A 26789-nucleotide genomic window follows, 5' to 3' on the forward strand; every position below is an offset into this window, starting at 1 on the left:
CTCCACTGCACTCGAAGGATTAAACTGGACCATGAGCTCCAAGATGCTGCATGGAGAATGTTATAAAACCCAGAACACCTCGCCAGCACAGAACCAGCACAGCCTTCTTGCCCAGCCCGCAGGGCCAGCATGCTGCCTTGGTCCAACCAAGGGTCCAGGGGCAACACCTCTCTGCCTTTTCCCCTTCCAAGCAGCTGTGACCAGGTGTGATCTCAGGAGGCACAGCACCCCCTGCACCTCGCAGCCACCTCCCAGTCCCGAGCCCGCTCACAGTAAGGAAGCCGGTCCCAAGCGCTTGGCACTGTCACCCCGATAACGCTCTCGCCGAGCCCCTCACCCAGCCCTCACCGAGCCCTTCACCGAGCCCTTCACCGAGCCCTTTACCCAGACCCTCACCGAGCCCCTCACCGAGCCCCTCATCCAACCCTTCACCCAGCCATCACCGAGCCCCTCACTGATCCCCTCACCCAGCCCCTCACCCATCCCTCACCCAGCCCCTCACACGCCCCCAGCCCCTCGCCCAGCCCCTCACCCATCCCTCACCCAGCCCTCATCCAGCCCTCACCGAGCCCCTCACCCAGCCCCTCACCGAGCCCCTGACCTAGTCCTCACCCAGCCTCTCGACCCTCACCCAGCCCCTCACCCAGCCCTCACCGAGCCCCTCACACGCCCCCAGCCCCTCACACGCCCCCAGCCCCTCACACGCCCCCAGCCCAAACCGCCTGCTCCCGTGCCGTGCGCGTGCGCTGAGCCTGGGTGCGTTTCCGCTTCCCCAGCGGCCGCCCGGGAAGGAGGAAGGCGGCCGCATCCCGGCTGCTCTCCCCGGAACCTGCGCATGAGCACCGCATCGCGCCTCCCGCCCTTCCCTCCTCCTTCTCCTCCCTCTCCTTCTGCTCCGGCTCCGCGAGGGCCTGGCCGCCGCTCCGCGCCCCGCCCCGCCCCGGGGATGCGCTGCTCGGCGGCCGCTCGTAGGAGCTGCGCGGCGGGCGGGGAGCGGGATGGAGGTGGAGGAGGCGTTCCCGCTGGTGGGGCAGATGGGCCCTTACCAGGTGTACCTGTGCGTCCTGCTGGCCGTGCTCCTCCAGGTGAGAGGCCGCCTTTCCCACCGCCCTGGTCCCGACGGGGAAGCAGTGCCGAGAGGGGGATGCTCTGGCTGCAATGGGCAGCTGTTCCCAAAATGTTGGGTGGATGTCCSGGCGGTGAGTGCTGCCCGGTGCGAAGGCTGCTGTGGGAGGGCTTCTGCTGAGGGCTGCTGGTGGCAGTAACCAGTGTACCCCTCTGGGTCTGTCCTGCAGCAGCGTGCTGTGCTCCTGGGACACAGGTGACCTCTGCCCAAAGGCAGCGCCAAGTTCTGCAGAGTGAATTTGGGGCAAGCAGCTGATGCTCTGTGCCGCATTGCATGAGCGGTTAYGCCTTGTGTCGCTCTTGGGGCACATGAGGAGCTGGTCATGTGAAGGGCAGGGTGAAGTTAAATTGAGGCTTCCATGGCCTGGACTGGAAGACATTGATTTCTGTAAGAGGCTCTGTTGGAAATCCTGTGCAACCTAGAGTTAATGACCTAGACTGGGGATTTCTAGGTTATGTGTGCCTTGATTGTCACTGATAAAGTGRCAAGTGGTCACTGATACCTCTTTGTGCAGAAGCTCTCTTGTAACCAACCGGTGGGTGATGACTGCTTTTGGTGCTTTGATTTGCCTTGACTTAATTCACAGAATATAGGGGCAGTGTCTCTCCATTAGGTATTTGGATGAGGCCCTACATTTTGGGTAGTCAGGTTTGTGAGATACTCTCTTAAGTTTTGTGATAAAAGTGGAGTCCAAAGTAGCATGAGTAGAGTTCTAGAAGAGAGTACTCGTCTAGGGCTCTAGAAGAGACAGACTCTCTGGAGAGAGTTTCAGAGACTGCATGAGCAAGTGATGTGCTCTGCAACCACGCTTGTTGCCTTTCAGTTTTGCTTCATCTTTGTGCATATTCTTATGAGGGCAGGGAAGGAAGACAAGAATAGTACGTGTACCTTCACAGTCAGGCCTAGGACCTGCAGTATGGTTTGAATATGACAGAAGTCTGGTTTACTCTATGTTAGCATCAAAAATTTAATTGTTGTGGATTCAGCTAGGCTGACAAGTACTGGGTTACTTCCACTGTGGAATTTAATAGTTTCAGGAAGGAAGCRGGGAACTCATACATACTCTCACCCCTGCCCACCTGTATTTTGTAGTACTCAAGAACTTCCAGTCATGAGCTGTAAGTCTGAAGAGGTCTTCTCCAGCAGCCCACCTTCCCCTAGACTGACCAAAATATTAAGAAGCTTTATGAGATGACCAAAGAAAATTTAGATGCTGAGTCCTTTTGGATGGCAACTCTTATATTTGCTTGTGAAACTGATGATAAACAGCTAAAGCTTTGTAGGTTTCTATTTCCTTGTACTGTTGGGGGTTGGTTTTGTTTTTTGTTTTTTGTTTTTTTTTTATTTTGTTGGGTTTTTTTGTTTCTTTTGTTTTTTTTTACTTATTTAGCTGATTAATTTCTTAAAATCAGAGGTTGCTTAGAGCTTGTTTTGCTGCCTGTCTGGCTAGAAAATGTATATGTTCACTGAAGATTAGGAATTAAGAAAGCAATAGTTACTTTTCCTTCCAGTTCTGGTCGTGTTCTGGAATGAGCTGCATACCATAAGAAGTGCTCTGTGCTTCCGGAATTTTACGTAGTATGGGTCAGCTGTTCTGTAATGTTTGCATTCGTAACTTGTGTTTCTCATGGGAGAAGTGAACAGAAGGATCTTTGCAAGTCCTGGAACTAAATCGGAGTAACTAAAGAAGAAAAGGTAGCAGATTTGCAGATCTGCTTTTTTTTTCCTCATTCTGTCTTTAATTCTTGAACTGTACCAATGAGGATCATCCTCTGACTGGTGGATTTTCTTTACTTCAGATCATGCAGGCACAAGGGTTTGTAAGGGATTTAGATGTGAAACTTGTCRTTCAGTTCATGAGTATATGTGGACTTACACAACTGGTTCCTACTTGGGTGGTTGATTGCTTTTTGTGTTCCTTTATTGATGCCAAGTTACATAATATGTCACTCGGATGTGCAAGAGCAAGACTGAAGGCAGGTTCCACGAGTGGTGTTAGTCTTTTGTCTGGTTTATCATCAACCTTTGGAGGATGGACATGAAGGTAAGTAATGTATCTTGTGTGTGTTGTGTAGATTTAGATAATCGTGGGCTTCTGTAGTGGGTTAGACGCAGCAGAATGAGAACTGGTAGTGTATTTCACTGGCTGTGCCATGGACTGGTTATTCCATTTTATTGCTAGTTTTCTTCTTCCATTCCATGTGCTCCCTGAGTTGACCTATAGTTTCATGTTGGCCTGTTAGCTTGAAGAATACTTCTACATTCTTAAAAATAAGAATACCTAATGTGTGAAAGTATTTGTCTGCAGTGTCAAGTCCCTTCATCTTTGATGCTGATATCCAGAGCTTAGACTCTGTGCTTTCTCTTCCCATTAAGATTCCCAGCAGGTGCACTTGCTTTCCTTGTAAGCTTTTGTGCTTTTTCATCTCTGCATGTTACTAATCTCWATGAGTTCCATACTTTGTAAGTACTTCCCCTCATTTTAGTGTTTTTTTAAATATAAATTTCTGCTTCCACCATGTAACCTTACTGATAAGCCAGTGTATCTCGTCTCTGAATTCTAATTACACAGTTTAGCTCACAGAACTTCTTTGAGGCAAGCTTTACCAAACACTTCTGTATGTATGGGTGAGACTTTCCACATGAGTCAATTTTAGTGTGGGCTTGGATGTACTGTTATTTGATCTGTGGAGTGAGCTTACTGACATTCTGGCAAAAACCTCCCGGTTGCTTGTTACTAGAAAAATGATTTTTTATGTTATCAGTGTAAAACTAGATTAAGTATAAGTCTTGTGTACTCCTTTCATCTTCCCTGATTTCCATTATTCTTCTGCTACCTGCTGCTGTTATTCATTAACCTGTTGAGCTGTTACTATAATAAGGTATGCCTGGCTGATTCACTACCAACTTAATAGGAATTTGGAAGATTATTAGGCATATTCTGTAGTAGTGGTTACTAACTTTATAATAAACTTGCAATTAATGTAGAGCTAATGTAGAGAAATATTTTTCCAAATTATATGGAACTACGAAAGACCAAACTTAGCTGAAGAATGAAGATTGAATAATGATGTGAATTTGAGTTCGATTAGTCTTGCATTTCTAGTATATGTTTAAGAAAATGAGRAAGAAACAAAGGGAGCTGATAACTCTTAAAATACTTAGGACTTTATTTTAAATTAAAAGTAAGTACTTGATACCTGTTGATTACTGGAAAGGTTGTTGCAACCTTTTGAAGAAATTACATTGAAGTATTATTAAAGAATAGCCTTTTGGTGTTTGTTTAGTGTGTGTAGCAACATAAGACAAAATCCCACACCTTCATCAGATGCTTGAGAGCATACAAGCATACTTAAAAATAAAATCTTTGTCTCTTGTGATTCAACATATGTGGTTGAATGAGTCTGGCCTTTACCAGTGAATCAGAGGTACAGAATTGCTTAAGTCCAAACTGAGAATGGAAATGTGCTCTTACTGAATCTCTACTGAAAGGCTTTTAGAAACATTTTAAAGTTTAAAAGGGAGTTCTTGTTTACACAGCTGAAAAAGGCTTTGCCTTGAGTAATGTGCCTTGCACTGCAATATGGATAACTACCAAGGGTGGCTGTTCCATCCATCTTAGGAACTCCTTASTAACTGAAAGGAAGATACAAAAATGGTTAAGATAGTTGCATCAAGTTGCTTGAATGATATCTTTGTCTTAAAACAAACTATTGTGATGCAGTGCAGCCGTAATTTGTGGTATTGCTGACATCCCTTTACTGTTGACAACAATTCTCGTGTGTGACTTCTATCATTACAATATCCCAGTGCAGAAAAATGGACTTTAGTCATCCCATCTGCACAAATGTTTTGAGGGAAAATGCACTCTGGGGYATGCAGCTTAAGTAAGGCAGGCTCGTTCCAAATATTTGGAAATAATTCAGAATAAATCGTGTCTGTCTTTAGACCAGATGCAGATGTGATCCACTATGTAGCCTTGCATAACTGTTTTGTGGTATTTCTTAACTATGCCCTGTACTCTTCTGGTGGCATGAGACATGTCTCTGTAGTTGCAATGACAGTAAGGAAATGCTTTGTCAGTGCATCTTCTTTTAATATTTACATTTGCTTGAATCTTTTAAACTGTTCTTTGAACTAGCCAGAACTGATTGTCCATTGAGCAGCTTATTCCCGTCCTTGATGATGTATGTATACTATTCAGACTTTATCTGAATTGGAAGTGCAAAATAAATTGGAAATGAAGAATTTRAAGCTAAGGAAAGAGGGGGGTGTTACACAAATTGCATTACAACTGCTGGTGTAGTGTGCTGAAGTTGTTCCAGGGTATCATGACAGCTGTGGTGTTCATCCAAAGTTACTTGTATGTAACTTAGATGCAGTTCAACTGTAATTGTCTGTAAATTAAGTAAGCAAGGTGGCAGGTATAAAAAGAATTTTCAGAATTTCTGTTTAACCTTTTTTGAGTTTGATTACCTCAGTGTTTGTTTTTTTTTCTGTATGTCTGTGTCAAAGAAGTATGAGTTTTCAGTCCCTCTGATTCTCAATAAAGCAATTGCAGAATGTGTGTCAGACATRTGCAGCCACTTCAGTGGAGGAGAGATTTCAAATGTGACATGAATACAAACATAAAAAGTAGGGACTGTTTTTCTTGAGGAAACCTTTGTGTTCCCACATCTTTTTTTGCATTGTACCTTACTCAGAACATRATTATGCTGAAGGATGATGTTGATTTCCTTGTAAACGTGATGAAGGCTTTTAGAGTACTTGCATCACTGAATAGAAATCCTTGTTCTGGTATAGCRTACTCCTGCTTGGGAGGAAAAAGAAATGAGGTGGGTGTGAGTATGTAAACTTTTAATGCGTAAAGATGTGCTGCTACTCATTTAGCTAAGGATATTTCCATCTAAAAGTTCATGCAACTTCTAAGTGAGGACAAATCCTACCATTTACTTCAACTGGGTGGGAGAAATCTTTCAAGAAGAAAAGGTGGTTATTTTTTCATGTGTGACATTTGATTTCAGTGGTGCTAGCCAACATCCTTGGTCTCTTAATCCTTTACTTCTTTCAGATCCATAACTAACTGTTCCTTAAAAGAGACARTCATCCACCTTTAATGGTATTACATTTATAACCTTAACATGAATGCAGCTGATGCAGATGTTTTACTGTTTTCTGCAGAAAACTTGAAATAACAGTGCTGGGCTGTGGCTGCCTTMTTAGCAGTGGGGTCCTTAACTCTCAGTTATAGTGCATACTGATTAATTTTAGATACCTAACTTGCTCTTGTTTATTCATTTTTTCAAAAATAATCCTTAGTGGAGGGAAGTTATGAATACCTAATCAGCTGYCTGCATCTCCATCTTCCCTCAAAGCAACTTTTTCTCTTAATCAAATCAATGCATCATTCATATAGCTAAGCTTTACATTTGTATGCAAGAATATGGTCAGAGCAAGCCTGAGGTAGAAGCCTGCAACTTCAAGACTTTCCCTTCTTTACCTGTATCTGAACTGCAAGGCACATGCAGTTGARCTCATGTTTAATTTTTAAGTGTAATTTACAGTTTCTGGATGTTCTTKCTCTTTTCATGATTACATTGACTCTGACACTAAACCACACATTCTGTGCATGTGTATCTGCATCAACACCTCTACTCAGCTTTTGTAATTTAACTTAAAAGGYTGACTTTACTTTCTGTGCAGTTCAGCCCAAGAAGATTCTTGTTCAATGTGCTGTTGTAAAGACCTAACAGAATTATTGCTGATGGGTGTAGCAAGAAGCATGAGTTTTGGGAGAGGCCCAAGTGTACATTCTGAAGGAGAGGGAAGGTTGCAGATTGTTATGCCTTTTTAAAAAATSAAAAAGAAAACCCAAAAAGCAAAACAAAAACAAACCCCAAATTTTTAATTCTCTTTTTAATGGTGGCTACATGTTGTGTAGAGTGAAGTTGTGAGAAGCAACTTGCTCTGGGGTGCTTTACTGGAGCTGTGGCTAAATGCCTTGATTTTTGCAAAGTCTTTTTAACAATGGGGAATGGAAGGTGCCTGGRAGGCACTGAGTCAGTAGTGATTGTYATCTTTATCAGCTGTGGATAGAACATATGGGGAGATGTTTTCAGATTATTCATATTAAAGTTGTTATTACATAGAATATTTGGTGCAATGGGATGATATTTGGATTCAGTGGGAGCTGAAGCAATCCCATCTTCTGCTATTTGCCTTTYAACCTGTCAAACTGCAATCCATCTAGCCAGTCTGTCCTCTGAGCACCCTTGGAAGATCAGCCTGGGAGTTAACAGCCATAATTCYACTGGGTAGCAGAGACTATAAAAATATTTGTATTATGGCACATTATCTCCTTTTCCTTCTTTCCTGCCCATGTGTACACACAGTCAYTAACTTCCCATGTTTCATAGGCAATAAATTACCTGTGTTTTTCCACTAGCAATATCAAGGCACTATTCACTGACACGTGCCCATTTTAGAGGCTCTAATTTCCATTCCTCTTGGGTGAGAGAATTAGGAGGTGAACTCAGAATAGTTGTTTCACATGCGTGAATTAGTTGCTCTTTATTTCTGACATAGATAAAGTTTTGCATTCTCAAATGTCTTKGTAATTTTAACTGGAGTAGTTAATTTAACTACTTCTGTAAGATAGACCTTCATGTGTATTGTTTGCATTCAGCAAAACCTCTGTTTGCTTTTTCCAAGTGTTAGCCCAGTGGAACTGGAGTCCCTCTGGAGCAATAAAATCTGTTTTCTAGGTCTTGTCTGTTTACAATATGATGTCTGACTGAGTTTGCAATTTAACCTGGTTAAACAATGTGTTCACTTCGTTGTTTTCCTGATCTGGTGGGCTCAGGGTGAAAGAATTTGCCTTCGAAGGCTCAATGAAACTKTTGAGATCCTCATTTAAGGAAAGAGGGAGAGAGTTGGATGAATAGCTTATCAAACTTTCTGTTTGTAATGTGATGTTTAGTTCTTGGTGTATTTAAAAAATCTAAAAACGAGAGCTCTTTAATGTCTTCCAATTTGTAGACCCCTGACAGACTTCCTGCTGAAGAGTTTAAGCCCTTTTACARTAAATTTAAGAGTTTTGTGTTTCTTAATTATTTACCTGCGCACTTTTAAGAAATAATTCAGGGAATTCTGAGGCTTGTAGGATGTAAACCACTGAAAATCAGTGGTTTAGCAAGTTCCACCATAAACCTGSACAAATATGTTCTTTCAGTTCTGGAGCATCATATTGTTGTGAAATAGTAGTAAATTGAAAACGTTTTTCAGTTTAAAAAAACCCTCTAACAAAACCCAAGTAGATCTAATTGCTTACCCTCAGACAGGTCCTAAAAATGAATAAATAAATGAAAATGGTTTATACAAGTGTCAGCMTTGCCTTTCATTCTGGATGCTTGAGCAAAAGCTTTGGAAGTAATCAGTAAATTACCAAGTTAAATGATTTAGCCAAGAATATGCTCTTCTCATAGTCTTAACAGAACTGTCTCTTTGAGACCAAGATGCTCACCCTGTGGTGGTGTCCCAGAGGTGAGGACTTTGATCTCTTATGATACTGCCTGTGACTCAGGTAAGTTCATAGCCAACACAGGTTGGAAAGTACAGAGGGAAAGAGGGACAAACTTGAAATGTAGGCAAAAGAATAATCCTACTTGTGGAAGGAGGACTGAATCCTACCTGATACTTGACAGCCCACAGTTCCTACTGTGCCAGCAGTTGCTGTCTTTTCTTTGCATTATCATACAATGCCATTGAGGCATTCCAGCCCTGGGTTGCTTTGTAGTATATTCATAAACTGGAATAGGAATTTACAGCACTTCTTGCTTTTCTCTCTTGTAAGTCTGCATAAGAAGAGTGGAGTGGCTCTTCTGATGTGATATTGGTGAAAGTATATAGTTGATATTTGACTGAAAAGTCTTGGCACTTGATTGCACATTAATGTAATTTAACTTTCTTGAATGTTCCTGTTGAACTAGTGGTAGTATTTATAGTGCTTTTTCTAATTTTGGTTTGTGTTCATTGTTTTGGTTCTCTTAACTTATYTGTGTGAGCTTTCTTTTTGCTTTGTGTTCTTAAAGGCAGAAAGAGAACACTTCCAGCTTCTTTATTTGTGTTCAGGGAGCTGTCAACCTATGATGTGAGGGTGCCATGTTCCAATGGCCCTGTCAGGCAGAGGTGTGCACACACACAGGAGTCRCTTGGACTGATGTTGCAGAAGGCTTGTACAATGAAGGTATTTGCTCTTCAGACACCAGTGTTTGACCGTGGAAAGTAAAGCAGCTCTTGAATGTGTATGGCACATGTGCTGGCTGGCCAGGCTGAGCAGCAGCTGATGCCTGATGATTTTTGCTTTTCCTTTTTACGCTTTCTGTACCCTCTATGCATTCCCCTGCACCCGTTAGCCCACATGGTTGTAATTCCTGGAGCCTGATACTCCAGCTTAGTTTAGGAGTTCTGCTGGGCAGAGAGACCAAACATCCTGAGGAAGGAGTCAGTGTGCCCTGTGCTATCTTAAACCCGAGCTCAGCCTTGGGTGAAGCCTTCTGTCCAGAACATCTTGTGTAAACTGGGCTCTGGCCTCATCTGGGGGGGATTCATTAGAATAGGGGGACATTACTGCAYTTGTKAAGTTTCTTATTGGGGAATCCTAGATAGATATGCTAATTCCTGAAACCTATAAAACTTGTACCCGTGCTGTACATGGGTGTGCATTCTGCCATCAAGTTCAGATCCCAAATACCGARGTAAAACCCTTTTATCCCCTTAACCGTGTCTGTGTCATTATTAAAAACTGGCCTTTCAAGGCAACASAGCCACAACAAATCCCTGCTGCTGCCACTGCCCACCAAATAGCACTGATCATGAAACAGAGGTGAGACGTATGTATTTGGATATTTGGAACAGGAAGGGGAAGCTAGAGGGATATTTTCCACAAATCTGTAGGAGGYGAGGCTCTTAGAGTTGTGGTCTGCTGTGTCGTGTTTGTCTTCATTGTAGACAAAGAATTTCTAGAATAAAGTTATGTAAGGTTTTGGACAGACTTTGGACTTTTTGCTGTGGATTCTGGAGGTCAGCAATTTCAGGCTGAAAAACTCTAAACTGGGTAGGTTTTCTCTGTTTCTCTGCAGAAACATGAAGTTCTTTCAAAATACGTATCCACTCTGTCATTGCTAAGTCACAGGTAATAACCAACAGCGGTTACATTCTGCATGGGAAGTATTTCCTGTCAGAGTGGGGCTGGGGTTGATAAGTGACCAAGAGATGTCATGGTGATTCTTCACTTTGACAGGCTTTCCTTCTGTCCTACCGTGTTCTCCCTCTTATGCCACCAAGAAGGAMAGGTAGTTTCATAGAGGAATGTGTTCTCAGCAGCAGATAATAATTTTGCAGCAAGAGGCATTTTTGGACTTTTCTGCATAGATGTTACTGAGGAGAAAARATAATGTGAATTTAAAGCCAACTCATCCTTTGGAAATTACTTGGAGCAGATGATATCATCAGATTATGAAAAATTAGGTTGCCCTCCAGCTGTTCAGCTGCTTGTCATGGATTCAGAAGAAATTACTCTAATCCTGAACTGTAACTATCTCTTTATCAAAAACTTCTACCAGACCAAGGTCATTCATTGTTCTTTCTTAACTTCTGTCTTTCCTCAGGGTGCAGTTTTAATTTTTCTGTATTTGAAAGGTCAGAAGTTAGTGTCTTACTCATTATTTTGTTCGGCAGTGAGTGCTTCAGCTGATAGTCTAGAATGACCAGGCTAGTTGTGAATTGCTAATGAGCGGACTAAAAGCTTCTCTTACTAGAATTGAAGTCTTGCTTTTATTCTTTCATTTGTAAGTTATGGTAAATTATGAAGTCTAAAAGAGTTTCTTAAATTATTTTTGTGTTYATTTTCATGATACACAAATGAAACTTTTAATTTCTTTCTCCCCCTTCCTTGCTGGTCTTATTAGAGATTCTACATCTTGCTTGGATGTAATTTAGTATTAAAATGAACATCAGGAAAGCTAGTCAGGRTATGGTAGGTGCTTCTATTAAAATTAAAATTAAGTTAACCTGATTGTGAAATAGTTGTAACTGGCTAACTAAAATCCCTTCTACTTAGCAGGGAGAGTGAAAGTTTACAGGTTATTAGGGCATTGCATTTTAAGAAACTCCCTTACACCACAGTCTTCTAATTTAGGCAGACTATAAAATTTTAACCTAAGGAGAATATTAACAAACAAGAGAAACTTCAGCTAACAGAACTYTAAGCATCTCATCATCAGTGACTTTGAGCTGGTGCCTTGTGCTCCTGTGCTTGGTATTCATCTTGATTAATACAGATCAGTGCAGGAAATTCGGTAGAGAGCTGTTCACATCCGTACAGAGCCAATTAAAATGTTTTATGAACAGAGGCTATACACTAAATGACATGTATTTGACTTGACTTGAATTATTGAGCAAATGAAAAATGAAGGGCTTTGTTTGCCATAGTGCGTATAATGTAGCCATTTTATATTTCAAACAGTTGTTACATTTCTGTTTGATTTGTTAGTGTTTTATGTTGTTCACCAGTCTGCACAACTATGTTAGTGTTAAGTTCAAGCATTTAGAATTCTTAAAGGARGAATTGTCAGATTCATTATCACAAATCTTACTTGAATAAAAACTTTATTTTGTAATTAAGTCTAGAGTTTCCTTCATCATGTTTTTAAGACCACTTCTAGAAAATGTTCCTGACCTTTAGAATTGTAAATTAATTTTGGGGGGTGTTTTGTGGGYGTTGTTTTGTTTCCACAATGAAATTAATAGGGTTTATTGTACCTTTAACCTGAAGCACAAGACAGGTGTTCACTAGAAAGGAGAGTCTTGTGTCAGCAGTGACTCAGTGAGCTCGAGTATATCCCATACCATTTGATAACATCAAAACATGTCTCCATCTTTGTTTTTCCGACTCTGCAGATCAATTGAAAGTGTTTCTGTCTTTGTTATACCCTTAGCTGCTACAGGCAATAGGATGTTTAAGGCTGATTGTTTCTTTTTTTGAAAAAAAAAATCTGTAGTGTTTCTCTATGTGCCTGCAATCATTTATTTTTCTATTCAGTTTTCTGTAGTTGGAATGGTTTTCACTTAGAGCAAAAGTGAAGAGTGTTATGTTTTCCTTCTTTAAACCAAGCGCCTTGAGGATTTCGTTTCCTCATCTACTTCAAAAATACGTTTATTATTTCTCAAGACAAAAGCAAGGATGTTATCACTTAGTCCTGACATGTAATTGTGTGAGCAAGTTAGAGTAGAGGGATGCACCACACCTCCTGACCTGTAATTCTCGTTTCTTAGTAATTTCAAGCTGTTCTTGAGAGTTCTGTATCCACACATCCCTAGCAACATGGCCACTCAGCTTTYTAAAACCCCTTTTCCCATGTGATCTTAGTCATTGTCTTCTTTCCCAGATGAGTTCTTTTACTTTTCATTGTTGATCTAGAAGCTGTTCTTTAGCTTAAATAATAACATTTAACTGKKTTTTTTTCCCAAATTTCTTCAGATATTTGATAATTTTAATGGAAAATGGAAAGATAATTATTTTAAAAATTATTTATCTACCTCCTGCCACTAAAGTAGCAGTTTTATCATGTAGAATACAAAAAAGAGCTCATGGGAAAAACACTTTCAGGTATAAGTTGGGGGGCTCTGTGWTAATTTAGTAATAATTCTCATTTAGAGCTGGGTTTAACTCCAGCTGCTCAGCTGTTGTACAGAACAGAGTAGTACTGTCTGGTGTTGCTGGCATCAGAATTCAGAGGTCCTCAGGCTGCTTTTTTTGTGCCTATAGTCCAGATTTGCAAATTATTTGTGTAGCTGCCTTCTGAGAGAACACATTTTCTTGTGGGTACATTCTTCCCTAGAACATAGAGAGGAGATGCTGGGACCAGAGCAAGGACTGTTCAGGAGGGTTTGAAGGATGGAGAKGCATGAATGAGGGTTCTTTATGGAGGAAGGGGTTGGTTGGTTTGTTTGTTTGTTTTGTCAGAAACTGCTATGCTGAGTTACAGTTCCTCAGTGAGGGCTTGAGATGRAGCAGTTTTATTTGGAGAATGTGGTGGGGTTGTTACTAGTAGCTCCTTTTGTCTCTCTGAAGACTTTATGATCCATCTTCTCTTGCAGAATTTGTGACACTTCTATGCTCAAACATGTCTCAAACCACAGAGTTTCAAGCTGTCGTTGTCATGTGACCTATGAATGTTCTTCTGAGCAAGCAGCAGTAACCCAGCTCTAGACCAGGCTTGAAATGTCTSGGTTTCCAGCAGTTTTATTTATTCTTTCCTAAACAGATGTAGCTGTTGGTCATTCTGTTTAGACTTTGTGTGTATCTGTAAATGTGTAGATACATAAAAAATGCATGTGAATGTTCACATGATTACCTCCATCTCTTCTAAGAGTAAAACAAGTTCACAAAAGATAGAAAGCCAAGAAAGAATTATTTTTATTAAAACTGGGAAAGATTAGATGTGAAACCATGAGGATCTCTTTATTGCAGATACCAAGTTAGAGGAGTGAACAACATAGGTGAAAGGAGAGAATATAAAAATAATAGACTTGCATTAAGGAATAGGAGCTTTTTTTCCTTCTTAGTACTTCTAATAACTCTTCTTCCATCCAGGATCTATACTTGCTGTGGATGGGAGTTTGGGGGCCTCTGAGTGAAGGAAAGGTGTCAGGAGGGGAACTTCTTTTCTCTCAAATATCTGACACTTAAAAAGTGCAAGAGCCACTTTGTTAAAGCTGTGGATCATCAGTGTGTGCTGTTTGGTAGACAGGGGCTGTACCTGACATCTCACAGTGGTAGAAGTCAAAYGTAAAAATAGGAGTATTTTTAATATTGATTAGATCCAGCCGTGGAGGAAACATTGCTTGGAAGGAAACTTGGATGCAAGTTGAGCATCTCTGATGTTTTTTTGTCTTTCATGCCAGCTCTATGTGGCCACTGAAGCCATCCTCATCGCATTGGTGGGTGCAGCTCCTCCCTACCACTGGGATCTTCAAGAGCTCTCAGCTAATCAGAGCCATGGCAACCATTCAGCGAGTGATCAGAGAGCTTTTGGGGAATGGCTTCTGACTGCCAACGGCAGCGAGGTGCATAAGCATGTACACTTTGGCAGCAGCTTCACATCCATAGTCTCTGAGGTAAGTCTGAAATGTGTTTTGCAGCCTCATATGTGAGTAGTAAATCTTTCTGAGATGGTTTTGGGGGACTGGTTGTACTCCTTTCTTGCATGCTAATGCATGTTTTAATTAGCAAATGAAGCATACCATCTTCAGTTAGAGAACAGATAATGTGCCCTTACTGGCAACAAAAGCTAGTTTTATATTCCTGTGCAGACCTTGACCAATGTTCTGCTTCAAAACTTCCCACCTTTTCCATGTGGAAGTTACGTATGGGATCCTGTAGCCTTGTTCCACACTGGAGCTGGAATCACAACATCCATTTCACTAATATACTCAAAACCCCTTAGGGACTCTGGGCTCTTTCTGCTCACCTCTTGCAACCCCTTTGCTGAGCTCCAGTGCATGTAGTGGATCCATCATGCAGTTAGCAAGCACTGGAGGAACTGGAAAGGAAGTGCTCCTGCAGTTTTTGTGACTCCAAGTGTGAGAAGACAAGCAGTGGGAGCCAGGTGGACAAAGCAGCTCCCTCCCATTCTGTTCCAAAATAAGCTTTAGCTTTGTTGGCATTGCCTCAGTGTTTTTTAAGWGATTTCTTCCATGGTCGAGCCTCAGTCCCTACAGGAATGATTCCAGACTCTGCACTGATGTGTGCAACACCTGCCCTTCCCAGGGCTGTCAGTATCTGTTAAYGTCAAATTGTTCTGTGCAAGAGCCCTGAGTGCATTGGCTACAAGACCTGAATGTAGAGTTCAACTGTGGAGTCAAGTGTAGTCCCACTTGATAGTTCATGGCTGCTGTCCAGAGATATTAATGCTATCTAAATTACTCCTTTTTGTGGAGTAATGTATTGGTTAGGAGCATATTAATAAGCACTTTATTGGTTAGGGGCATATTCATAAAAATGGCCAGCTTTGGAATAGTACCAAGCCATTGCTTCTTGTTCTGGCAATAAAGAGGATATGAGTACTTATGATACCATTTAAATGAAAATGGATGGTGGATTTCTTAAACATTATTTGAAACTGAGTAAGGTTTTAAAATTTTCTCTGGGKTTTTYTTTYTGKTTTTTTTAACTTACCCAAGAATCTCTCATTCTTTTAAACTTGATGAGTCAGAGATGCTTGTAGACCCTAGCATACCATATAGATTTTATACAGATTTTTATGCATTTTGGTTGCATAAATAAGAAATGCAGATAAAGAACAAAGCCTTCTTGAACAACAGCAAAAACAACAGCCACAAAAAACAAACAAACAAACAAACAAAAAATAAACCAAAGCCACAACAAAACACAAAAAAATCCCTACAACCAAAGAAGAAAAACCAAAACCCAAGGCAACTTTTGTACATACTGCTTTGTAATTCTTTAGCATACATTTCAGTAAAGGCCCATGTGAATAAAATACTGTTACCTCTTCTGTTTTCGTCTATTAAAATACAGCTTTGCAGAATTAGTTAGCTGAATGTTTGGTATATTTGGAAGTTCTGTGCTAAGCACAAAKATTTTGAGAGAGAACATACATACTTGAAGAATATTTCACCACTAATTCATTAATTATCTCATGATTGATTGTGAAGAAGTTTTCTTCTGCTTTTGAGGAGGATGTGTTAATGCTAACCTTGCAGCATCACTGATAACATGACCATTACAAATTCACACTGAAAAATATTCTGATGTAAAAAGCTCAATTTGTGAATACCATATATGTAGCATATTTTCATGTAGAAGAGAAAAGCCTTGAGCYCTCTGAAGGACTTAGATGTTGAGATAAATTTTCAGAACAAATTTTGCTTTGCAGCCAAATTATCCCTTAATCCCTGAATGATTCAKAAACCATATCATGCCATTTTCATGTTGGCAGCTTTTTCAGTTTTTATACTACAAGTTAGGACATGGTTGTTGTAGCTGTTATAAAACAAACTGACCATGTTATTTCAGGATAAAATTAATCTTATATACAAYCATTTTACATATGTATTTTTCTGGGGAATTGTTTTTTAAAGTCTTCAGAAGCWTCAAAAGCTGATTTGTGGTCTGTGGTTGGTTTCAGTTAAATTTTRTCAGTTTTGGCTCTTTTTGGGCACATTTCCTATTGTATCAGTAACCACCTCCCCATTAAAGTGACAATGCAAAATGAAACAGATACAGAAAGTAAGCAAGTTATTTTCTTGGAGATTATGAATGATGTGTTGTTAGCTTCTAATCTTGGTGAGGTTTAATTGCATGGCTCTGTTCTCATGATGAGGTAGTTTATAACCGAGCTTTGAAATAATATAAGCTTTGCTAGAAAGGATATTTAATGGGATTTCGGTAGAGGAAGAGAAGATTATGAGTAGAAGATTAGAGTATTATTGCAGGGATAATGACATAATCACCAGCTTACCAGCATGGAAGAAGAGTTGGTTGTCACTAAAAGGAAACATTATCTCAAGGTGCAAAAGGAATAAAAAAAGAAGAGAACAGAAAATGTGGAGTGTTTTGAATACAAAAGAAAATAACTTTTGAAAAATGAGAGCGTGGCATATTTTCATTCTACACTTCTGTCGGGCAAAGAATTTTCTGCCAGGTTCAGCTTGAGACATTAAGTTTGTAAGAATCAAACATTTCAAGATCCGCTTTGTATCTGGAATTGAAAAGAACTGGAAATGACAAAGTACACTGCAAAAAAGATGAGTGTGTGCAAAAAACTGACTAACCTGTCTAATGCTACCAAAGCATTATTCAGTGACAAGACAGTTCATAAAGAGGAGCATTTGCAGGATTATCTTCCAGCTTAAGCCATAACTGTTTTTTCACATTGTAGGCCTACACACTGCAGTGGCACATGTCAGTAGCTAGAATTGAATCTATTTAGGTTGATAGCTTTATGTGAAAGAAGGCAGAAAAAGAAAAASTGGGAGAAAGCTGCAAAAAGTAGAGTATTGTGAGGAATCTGTCCTTGGTTTCAGAATGAAAGACTGCCTTGATTTGGGAGAACTGTACAATTGTTAGTATCCTGCAGTGAGTTTGGGAGACAGCAGTTGTGTTTTGGTGATTGGTGATRTACTGAATATGATAATTAGGAGATTCATGCAGAGTTTGATCTTCTTTAAAATATATATTATCCCCTCCAGTTATTAGCTGTAGGTGAACTGCTTGGATTCTGATTAATTCACCTTTTTTTTGGTTTCTTGTTTCTGTTTTTCTCCCCTTTCCATCCAGTGGTTTTTAATTGGCAATGCATCATATAAAGTCAGTGCTGCCAGTTCTTTGTACTTCAGTGGTGTGTTTGTTGGAGCCATCTCCTTTGGCCAGCTCTCTGATCGCTTTGGAAGGAAGAAAGTCTATCTCACAGGTAACCACTGCCACCTGATAGAATGAGTTGTGGAGGTGTTGTGTTCCTGAAGATCAGTGGCAACAGCCCAGTTTCTGCATGATTTACAACTGGACATGTAGCTGTAAATCATRTACTATGATTTTGTTTGTTTGACAATCCAATATACTTCTGCCATATAAGTTGTGACATGAAATTAATATTTTACTTTTCAGTCACCATTTGAATTACTGCAAGGTGTTCTGGGTTTGTGAGTCGTGCCCTAAAGGCTTTCACTCATGCAACATTTGCTAATGGGATCTCTACAAGTTGCAATTAATATTTCTAGTAGGTTTTTAACAGCATTCTTACATGTATAACCTGTTAGGAATGTGCTGCACCTTTTATCTCCTGTCTGCATGATTTAATTTGTATGTATTTGTGATCCTTGTACTSTTYTGAAGCTCATAAGCTTTCTTATTGYCCCTTGATCAAACAACATTTRAAACTGCGGGTTTTGTGTAAAGGTGTGTGACAAYGGRTGAGCATGTAGAGTTTAAAAAAWRTTKKYTTTTTTTTTTTGTTTTTCTTCTGAGAAGCAACACTCATTCAAAGCACAYAAAGGTGGGCCTGCTGTGCAGTACAAACTCTCCATATGTTCTYTCCTGGCAATGTTTCTCTTCTCTGGTTTCTATACAATGCTTTCTAAAAATGAGGAGATACACTTGGTCATATATTATACCTGTGGCTTTGTATTGGGGATGAATATAAAGCCACCTTTAACTGGAGTCAGACAATGGTTCTGAGTGTGTAAAAAAAGTTGTCTGCCATGAAATTAATTTAAAGGCTCAAACTKYAAACTGTGTATCAAAAAACCACTCRTTTTTTGTCCCCTGCTTKTTGATATTGACTCTAGGTATTTAAATTTCTTTGCAACCTCTGGTGGTATTGTTGACTRTGATGGCTCAGGAGAGATGCTGGTGGACATAAATTAAAATACCAGTAAATGCYTCTGTTTCTTTAGGTAGCCTTCTAAAATGAAACTTTTTGCTTTGTTTTCCAGGTTTTGCTCTTGACATCTTGTTTGCTATTGCAAACGGATTCTCACCCTCGTATGAATTCTTTGCCGTTTCTCGATTCTTGGTRGGGATGATGAATGGTGGGATGTCCCTGGTAGCCTTTGTCCTGCTGAATGAGTGTGTGGGTACAGCCTACTGGGCATTAGCAGGTAAAGTGCMTTTATTGTCAGAATGCATGGATTCCAGTCACACACCCCAAGCTAACACCATTGCAGTTACAAATTTACCTCCACTTGAGCATAGTGATCAAAGTCTTTGAGCTCTGCTTGTTTAATAAAAGCCTTGGACAAGCAGAGTAGGTGACTTGGGGCCATTCATAGAACTGCATCACTCAGGATAGCAAAGGTCCAGCTGAAACATCTCACATGAATATTACCCAGCTAAATACTCACCCAAGGTTTGTCACAGCTGAGCTCTGTCCATCAATTTTGGACTCTACTAAACAGAGCTAAATGTTTGAATGCTAAATGTCAGTTCTTTCCTTCCTGGCAGTTCTCAAAAAGAAATCAAAAGTGCTTTTATATAATGGTAAGGTGAGTCAATTATGTAAAAATACGTTAAAAATGTATTAAATATGTTTTATGTTTTTAACATAAAAATACATTTTAAAAAAAAGGTTGATTTATGAAAGTGTCTCATGGAGTAATTAGAATTTAGAAGATACAGAGACCCTTGACTGTCTTGGTTACTAATGTTGGACCTGCCCTTCAGATATGTATGTAACCTGTGCTGCTACAGCTCCAGGACCTGACTGAAAAAGCCCAAGAAATGCTGTGCTGAGACTGTTTTAAGATAGAGTATCTTACAGATCGTGGGAGCTGCAARTGAATACTATATATTCCTAAAACTACCAGTTTTTCAATGTTTTGTAGTATTTATTTTTACAGATAGAAAGCTGAAACATACTTGGAATTAGAAGACTTCATTGTTCACAGGGCTTTATGAGAATGAAGGATGTAKAAGAGTGCTTTTTGGGCTTTTGTTTATCTTTGCAATTAGATGTAATACTTTGCTTAAGTGAAGGACAGGGTATTCTTTGGTCAAAGAGCTGTGGTTTTGCCTGAATTGCTGAATGCATTTTTGCTAATGAAGAGTTCTTGATTGATCCCATGTGTTGAGATTTGCCGATGTTTCTTGCAGAAGTGATAATATTTTGTTTTATTTTTAATTGTATGTTTAGGCTCTATTGGTGGCTTGTTCTTTGCTGTGGGAATTGCCCAGTATGCTTTACTGGGGTACTTCATTCGTTCCTGGAGGACTCTGGCAGTTGTGGTTAACCTGGAAGGCACAGTTGTCTTTCTTCTCTCTCTGTAAGTTGTTTTTCAAACAGAATGTAATTTCAAAAAAAATTAAAAACATAAACAAAACCAAGTAATCAAACTACTAAATCAAGATGCCTTTCCAAGATTGCATGAATTGGTGTAAATAAGGTATTTTCTCAACTTCTACCACCTCATGTTTTGTTGTTTATTCAGAAAGTAGTGCTGCAATATTTAAGAAGCCTGTAAGTCTACTGTACTGTGTGTGCAGTATTACTGTAGATGTAGTCCCTAGAGAAGCACACCCTATTCTTTAGCTGGTGTATGTGGATAATCTGAACTCATGTGCTACAAGGCACTACAAATACATGTTAAAAGATAAAAAAATTATTTTGTGGTTATGTGATAGTGGGATGCTTCTCATGTTTAAACAGAAGAAAAGCAGCATCCGAATTGCTTGTCCATTCAGTCTTAAATGTGACATGCAAAAAAAAAACAAAAAAACAGACAGCTTCCTTTAATTTTTCAAATAGTTTTTCATATGTGATCTTTTTGAAGATAATAGGGACTTTGTGAATTTSAACACTGAAAGCTATATGATGCAGTGTGCTCTTCTTTTCTTACATCCTTCCTGACATCTAAGTTGCAGTAACGGACAGAAGGAAATTACTTTAGCTGCTGTTTAAACTAGAGGTTTTTTCCTTTCCAGTATCTATTTCACTTCAGTAACTCTTTGAATAAAGCTTTTGCTCCTCAAAAAATCCACACACCCTTTCAAAGGAAGCACTAGAACTCAGGGAAAGGTCTCTGAGGCTGTTCATGAGGTGAAAAGCGGAGATGACACTTTAGATATTTCAAAACCTTATGCTGCTTGGGACCCTTGGAAAAAAACCCCAAACTTTCAGGTTGATATATACAACTTTTTTAAGTGAGTTATGCTTGGGACTTCAGAGCTGTGCTCATAGGCTTGTTATGCGTAAGAAAGGGTTTTTTTAAATTCCAAATTTCACACTGCTTCCCTGCCACATTGCTTAAAAATCACTCTGTAGAAAATACTGTAAGATTTTTATGCTGGGGAAGAAAATACATTCCTTTCTAAGCTCTTTTTTTTGGTGAGAACACACGTTCTTTTAAACTTAGAAGAAAAATACAATTTTTGGTCAAAGGCAAAAATCTTAAAAAGCTTCTGATCAAAGGCTAAAGTTTCAATTAGTTTTGGAAGCTTGAAAGTAACAGAAGATTTTGTTTAGTAGACAATGTTGAAGTTTCAGACTTGTTGAGTTAACAGTGAACATGAGGAGCATGACCTTTGCACAGTTTCTGCCTTCTTGTGTATAGAATAGAATTTGGGAAAAAAGCTGGAAAATGGGAAATGGAAGTTGGCATAATGGAAAATGAGAGRTTGAACTATTGGGTCTTACAAAAGCATCCTGTGTTACTTATATGTTACTTGTAATGTGTGCTTCCTTAATTCTGAATTCTCCAAACACAGGATYCTAATCATACTGTAACTTGTAATATTGTGCTTACTGTGTGTGTGCAGAAGTATGCACTCAATGTAATTTCTTCATATCTAAATTATACATGATTTGTGTTTCCTTTCAGTATGCGTTGTTTCTGTTTCAGTAATGGAATTTTGTATCTGAAGGGTTGCTTGAAAAACTCTTTATTATTGTCGTGGTTTGAATGAATTTAATGGGAGCAAAATACTCCCAAGTTCCAGCAAACCCCTCCGCTCTCTTTTCCCCACCCGGGTCCTAGAGACAACCTTTTCCACAGAGAGGAAAGTGAAAAGAAAAGGGGAAAAAAACCCCCCTATTTATTTAAAATTATAAAAACAAAAAGAAAAACCTGTGGAATAAGCTGTTAGATCCCAAAGCCTTTCTCTTCCCTCCTGGGAGTAGCTTCCCCTCCGGGGCCCCCAGAGGGGCTAGACAGAGTCTCTCCAGTGGTTCACTGAAGGATCTTTCTCACCTGTCGTGCCACGAGAATCCTCCAATTCTCAGATGACGAAGAAAAAAAAAATTCGAGGAAAAACAAGTCCAAAGAAAGGGAGAAAAAGGAGCAGTACCAGAGAGCAGACAGCTTCTTTTCAACCGCTGATCCCGAGAAAAAAAAAAAAGTGTGTCTTGTCCCTTTCCCTCCCATTGTCCTTGAAGGGAGGAACACCACCAAACAAACCAGAGCAGTCTCAACTAATGTATAGTTCCAGAAGGGTTGTTTAACTTTCCTCTAACATAAGCAGATGATAGGAATACAATACTCAGCTAACCTAGGACAATTATACTGAAGTGTATTTCAGCCTTATTCTTTTAGACAAGTCCAGCTTCATAGAAAAGGAACTCCCTGAAGGTGTCTGTGTATGTGTGTGTGTGTGTGTTTCAGATTCATTCCCGAGTCCCCCCGCTGGCTCTATTCCCAGGGCCGTCTGAACGAGGCAGAAGATGCCCTCTACCTCATTGCAAAGAGGAACCGCAAGCAGAAATGCACTTTTTCATTAAAACTCCCAGCAGAGAGGAGCTCCAGAGAGGCTGGCAGCTTTCTGGACCTGTTCCGATACAGGATTCTCTTGGGACGCACCTTGATCATGATGTTCACCTGGTAATTGAAATACTTTGTGGGGACACTGTATCTAAAAAGAATCCTTTTAATATCCTTTTTATAGTATAGTATTTAAGTATCTATTACAGCATTGCCTTCATACATTTCTAACACAAAGCCATTTTTACAATCCAGTTCTGAGGTGTTTTATCTCTGCATTTCTGTCTTGTGTTTTGAGTCTCAAAATAGTTGAGAACTACCCCTTCTGTTCTGACCCACAAGGCTGGTGAGATTAGTCACACTGTCCTCTTAGGCCCAGTGCTGTCAGTATCTCTTCACGTGGATTATTCCTTGTTTTGTGTGTAAGTAGCCCATTAGTAGGCTAAGGTGTTTGTTTTCTTAAGAGGAAGTGCTGCCAGTGCTGGCATTTGCTGTTGTGGAGAGCAGGAGCCTATGCTCCCTCTAGTCACTAGCAGAAATGTTATCCCAAAAGTGCCTGGTTTTTTTCAGATACCTCACCATCCCTGAGGTCTGTTGCTGCTACTTTAAAGAAACCTTATGTGTGATATGGTATGCAGGTCTTTGGGCATTACTGTTCATCTAGTTGCTTTTATAATGCATATATTTGGGAAAGATATGTTAAGAATAAAATTACTTTGCCCGCATGCAGCACTGAGCTGTTTTCCTGTTGCTTTTCCAAACGCTTATTGCAGAATAAATAGTTGATTKTTCTGTTCAAATTGCTGATTTGCTGCAGAATGAATTAGTGACCAGTTTCTTTCCTCTCTGTAAAGACACCTGCCTTTACAGGGGTTAATATGACAATAGAGTTACAAAAGAAAAATTAAACAGAGTTGAAGAATTAATCAAACTGGACCAGGGTGCAGAACTTAAAAGAAGGTTAAAGTGTTGTTTTAATTGCTTGAGAAATTTGGTTTGCACATAGTTGGAAWAAGTGTGGATGAAAGTGTAACATGATAAAAACAAAAGGGATAAAGACTTTTCTGAAGTCAGATAATATAATCATGATTGTATTTTAACTTTATTCTGGTTTATGCACATTCTTCCTAAGAGCAGTCTGAAGTTTTATTCTGTGCTAAGTCAGGCATTGTGTCTTTGATGAGTCAAAATTGTTAATTTGCCTAGAAAGCATCATATGCTTATAGAGAAACATTTTAGACCTATCTGCTGAAACACTAAAAATAGTTTGTAGTATAWTGTGCCAGACCAGTGATTTGATTTGGCAGGCAAAGTACCAGCTCTGATTTTACTTTTTTTTTCTCCTGTGTTTTGCAGGTTTGTGTGCAGCTTGGTTTATTATGGTCTTACCCTTAATGTGGGTGACTTAGGTGGAAATATTTATGCCAATTTAGCCCTGTCAGGCTTGGTAGAAATCCCAGCRTACCCAGTCTGTATTTACTTGATTAACCAAAAATGGTAAGTATAGAATTTATTAACCCATTCAGGATTTTGTTTTAACTTTTCTCAAAGTTAGGTTTCCTGTGTATCATGTCTCCTGGCTTACATCTGTTGTGTGGGTTTTCCCACTTCAGTTTGAAAGTGCCATTGATTTACCTCTATTTCAAATAGCAGTTTGAATACAACTTGGCCTTGTCAGTTYTTGTAGAATTCTCCTCCCAGTCTCTCTTCTCTGTGTCTCCTGAGAAGGTTTACAAATGCCACACACAGTGGGAAGCAATTCAAAATCCTAGAAATTGTCAGCTGCTGTATAAGTTGACACTTACTTTGTTAAGTGTGCAGCAGAAGCTTCTTTAAAAACKGTGTGAGAGGAAGTGTTGGTGGAAGATGGTATTCAGAATTCCCAACTGCAAATAAAGAGTCAGTGGGAATGTAGAGGATTCATTACTCTGCAACCTACAAATCTAACACAGAATATAAACTTTTGTTATCCTTGCATATCAGGTTTGGTCGGAAGCGAACGTTGAGTACATTTCTGTTCCTGGGAGGGTTGGCTTCTCTTATTGTCATGTTTCTGCCTAAGAAGAAGGGTAAGTTGTTGTTTTTTCTGGAGTATGTGGTAGGAATTGGTAAAGGCAGCATCGTACAGCCCAAAAATTTGATGGCTACTGGAAGATTAGTCTCATACCATATGTGAGTCTCAACCTTTGAAACCAGAGAAGAAGAGATGACCAACTCAAGAAATGAATAAGCAGCAACCTTGCTAAGASCTTAGCAAAAACTTGTTAGTAAAGTTTGGATTTGAATTTTTGCCTTTGRGTTCTGCCCTTTACTTTTGTTCGCCTCAGTTGCTCCTTTCCAGTGTTTCTGATGTAATCCCAATGAATATTTCCTGTGGTGTCTCCATTAGCCAGATGATATGTTAGTGTATGTAGCAGCAACTTGGATGTGTCTCTCCAAGTGAAAAGCCAGTGACAGAAAATCAGAAGAATTGAGTCTTGGGCAAGTTGCCATCTTATCCTCACTGCTCTCTGATGTTCAGGAGTAGTGGAGTTGTAGTAATGGTAATGTGGCCACATAACTTACAGCTTAGAGAGCATTCTGATAAACTTCTGAATTGGGGGTGTCTTAAAGAAATGTGAAATTAAACATCTTTTATGTAAAGATGTACTAATGCTAATTTTCAGGTTATGTAGCAATTTTTCTTTTTAAAACCAGATAGATTAATTCACCTCATAAGATTTATGGATGTGTATTACCTTTCATAAGGTGAGAGAACGTTTCAAAAACATGAAGAGTGATTAAAAAAATTAAACATTTATGATAAGAGTGCAGAAGCTGTTCTAGATGGCAGTGAATCTAATAGGTAAAGCTTTTTTAAATGAGTGCAACTCAAGTTTTCAGAATTATTCCAGAGCCTGGACACTTGGAGATATTCTGGTTTAGCTGCTACCTGTCATCAAGTAGTTTTTGCATATCATTCCAAATACAACATATGGAAAGAGAGGATAGAACTGGGAGACCACAGGAAATCAGCTGTGTACTGGACTGCCCAAGTCAGCCAGGGGCAAACTGCCTTGGGAAGTTAAATGGCTCACTGGCCARAAGGAAGCACCTGACTTTGCTKGGCATGAGCTTTGATTTGTGTGATTCAAGCAAATAAGCACTGGCTGTTCTGACAAACWAAGTTGGATGRGAAATTTKCTATGGTTCTTTACAGCATRTTCCTTTCAAAGTAATRATGTTAGAACCATRCTATCATACTATAGAAATGACAGTGAATAGGACTCTTGTTTAAAAAAAAAGTGCTCACTTTTGAAAAGTATATCTATTATACTTTTCTTAAACTTTCTGATAGAACTAATTTAGTATTAGTGGTAGATTCTGAAAATCCTGAGCTGTAGCTTCAGCTTTTAAATTCTTCACTTCTTGCCTTCTCCCACCATATTATTGTGTGATTGAAATGATTAGAGGTGTATTGGAGTTCTCAAAAGCCTTACARGGGTCACGTTTTCTCTCTCAGATACTGGAGTGTTTGCAGTGGTGAATAGTCACTCTCTGTCTTTGCTGGGAAAACTGACAATCAGTGCTGCTTTTAATATTGTCTACATTTACACATCAGAACTTTATCCCACAGTCATCAGGTAACACAAGTTAAWTTTAAGTCTTCATTTTTGTGGTTCTCTTACATGATCATCTTTTAATTACCTTAATTTTTTTCTATTAGCTGTGTTTATATGAWTTTTTCAGTTATATATAATGATTAGATGTAGTTTTTAATCTGAAATTTTTTCCCTTATCCCTCTTCCCTCAAATTTGCAGTGTTCTCCTTAGACTATTCATATTTTTGTGTAACAGTAAAATAGACCTTTAGCTGCTTGTCATGCTTACAACTCCCCTTCAGCTAATGAGGATACCAATASCACTGCTGATATTTCTTTTAATGAGTGCTTTATAAAACCAGACAACTCATACTTGCTTAACCAGGAGCATTGAAAATGTCTGGTCAATAACCTTTGTGAAAATAAGTTGATGCTTCATAGGCTGTGTGTAAGCAGCAGTGAATTTCACTCACCAGGGGCAGAAATACTCCCTGCTTGTGCTGATGGAGCAGACAGAAACTTCTCCCATACAGCTGCACATGATGATCAGCCACCAGTGAAACTATACTGTGGTGTTTTTCATGAGTTGGTAAATCTGGTGATAAATAGGATTTGGATAAATTAATTCAGCCAGGTTTTTAGACAGAGGCAAGATGCATGAACTGAAATCACACTTGTTTTGCCTCTCCATGTGTGTATCTTAAAATTCTATATGTAAAGGGGATTTTTGCTTCATTTTAATCRCAAAAACATGTTTCATTCATGTCTTGGGATTCTTTCAATTACATTTGACTTTTCTTTGCCTGTTA

The 26789-nt window shown here is 39.5% G+C and overlaps 1 protein-coding gene across 3 annotated transcripts in view; it reads left to right on the plus strand.

The window, feature by feature from the left end:
• The first annotated feature begins 755 nt into the window (after nucleotides 1-755).
• Nucleotides 756-26789, plus strand: part of SLC22A15 (solute carrier family 22 member 15) — a 34680-nt gene continuing 8646 nt past the window's right edge. The window contains exons 1-9 of one of the 3 annotated variants that reach the window (XM_057376238.1): nucleotides 756-1085; nucleotides 14093-14305; nucleotides 17490-17622; nucleotides 18644-18808; nucleotides 19840-19969; nucleotides 22304-22519; nucleotides 23756-23896; nucleotides 24383-24468; nucleotides 25902-26022. In XM_057376238.1, the coding sequence (XP_057232221.1) occupies nucleotides 999-1085; nucleotides 14093-14305; nucleotides 17490-17622; nucleotides 18644-18808; nucleotides 19840-19969; nucleotides 22304-22519; nucleotides 23756-23896; nucleotides 24383-24468; nucleotides 25902-26022 (1292 nt within the window). In that variant the 5' untranslated portion in view covers nucleotides 756-998. Of the gene's footprint in view, nucleotides 1086-3070; nucleotides 3171-14092; nucleotides 14306-17489; nucleotides 17623-18643; nucleotides 18809-19839; nucleotides 19970-22303; nucleotides 22520-23755; nucleotides 23897-24382; nucleotides 24469-25901; nucleotides 26023-26789 lie in introns of those variants that run through there. The other 2 variants (XM_057376236.1, XM_057376237.1) reach the window with 2 other exon arrangements.

The sequence above is a fragment of the Malurus melanocephalus genome, unplaced genomic scaffold (assembly GCF_030028575.1).
Source record: "Malurus melanocephalus ecotype Western Australia unplaced genomic scaffold, MMel_1.1 scaffold_275, whole genome shotgun sequence".
In the NCBI taxonomy this organism is placed as follows: Eukaryota; Metazoa; Chordata; class Aves; order Passeriformes; family Maluridae; genus Malurus; species Malurus melanocephalus.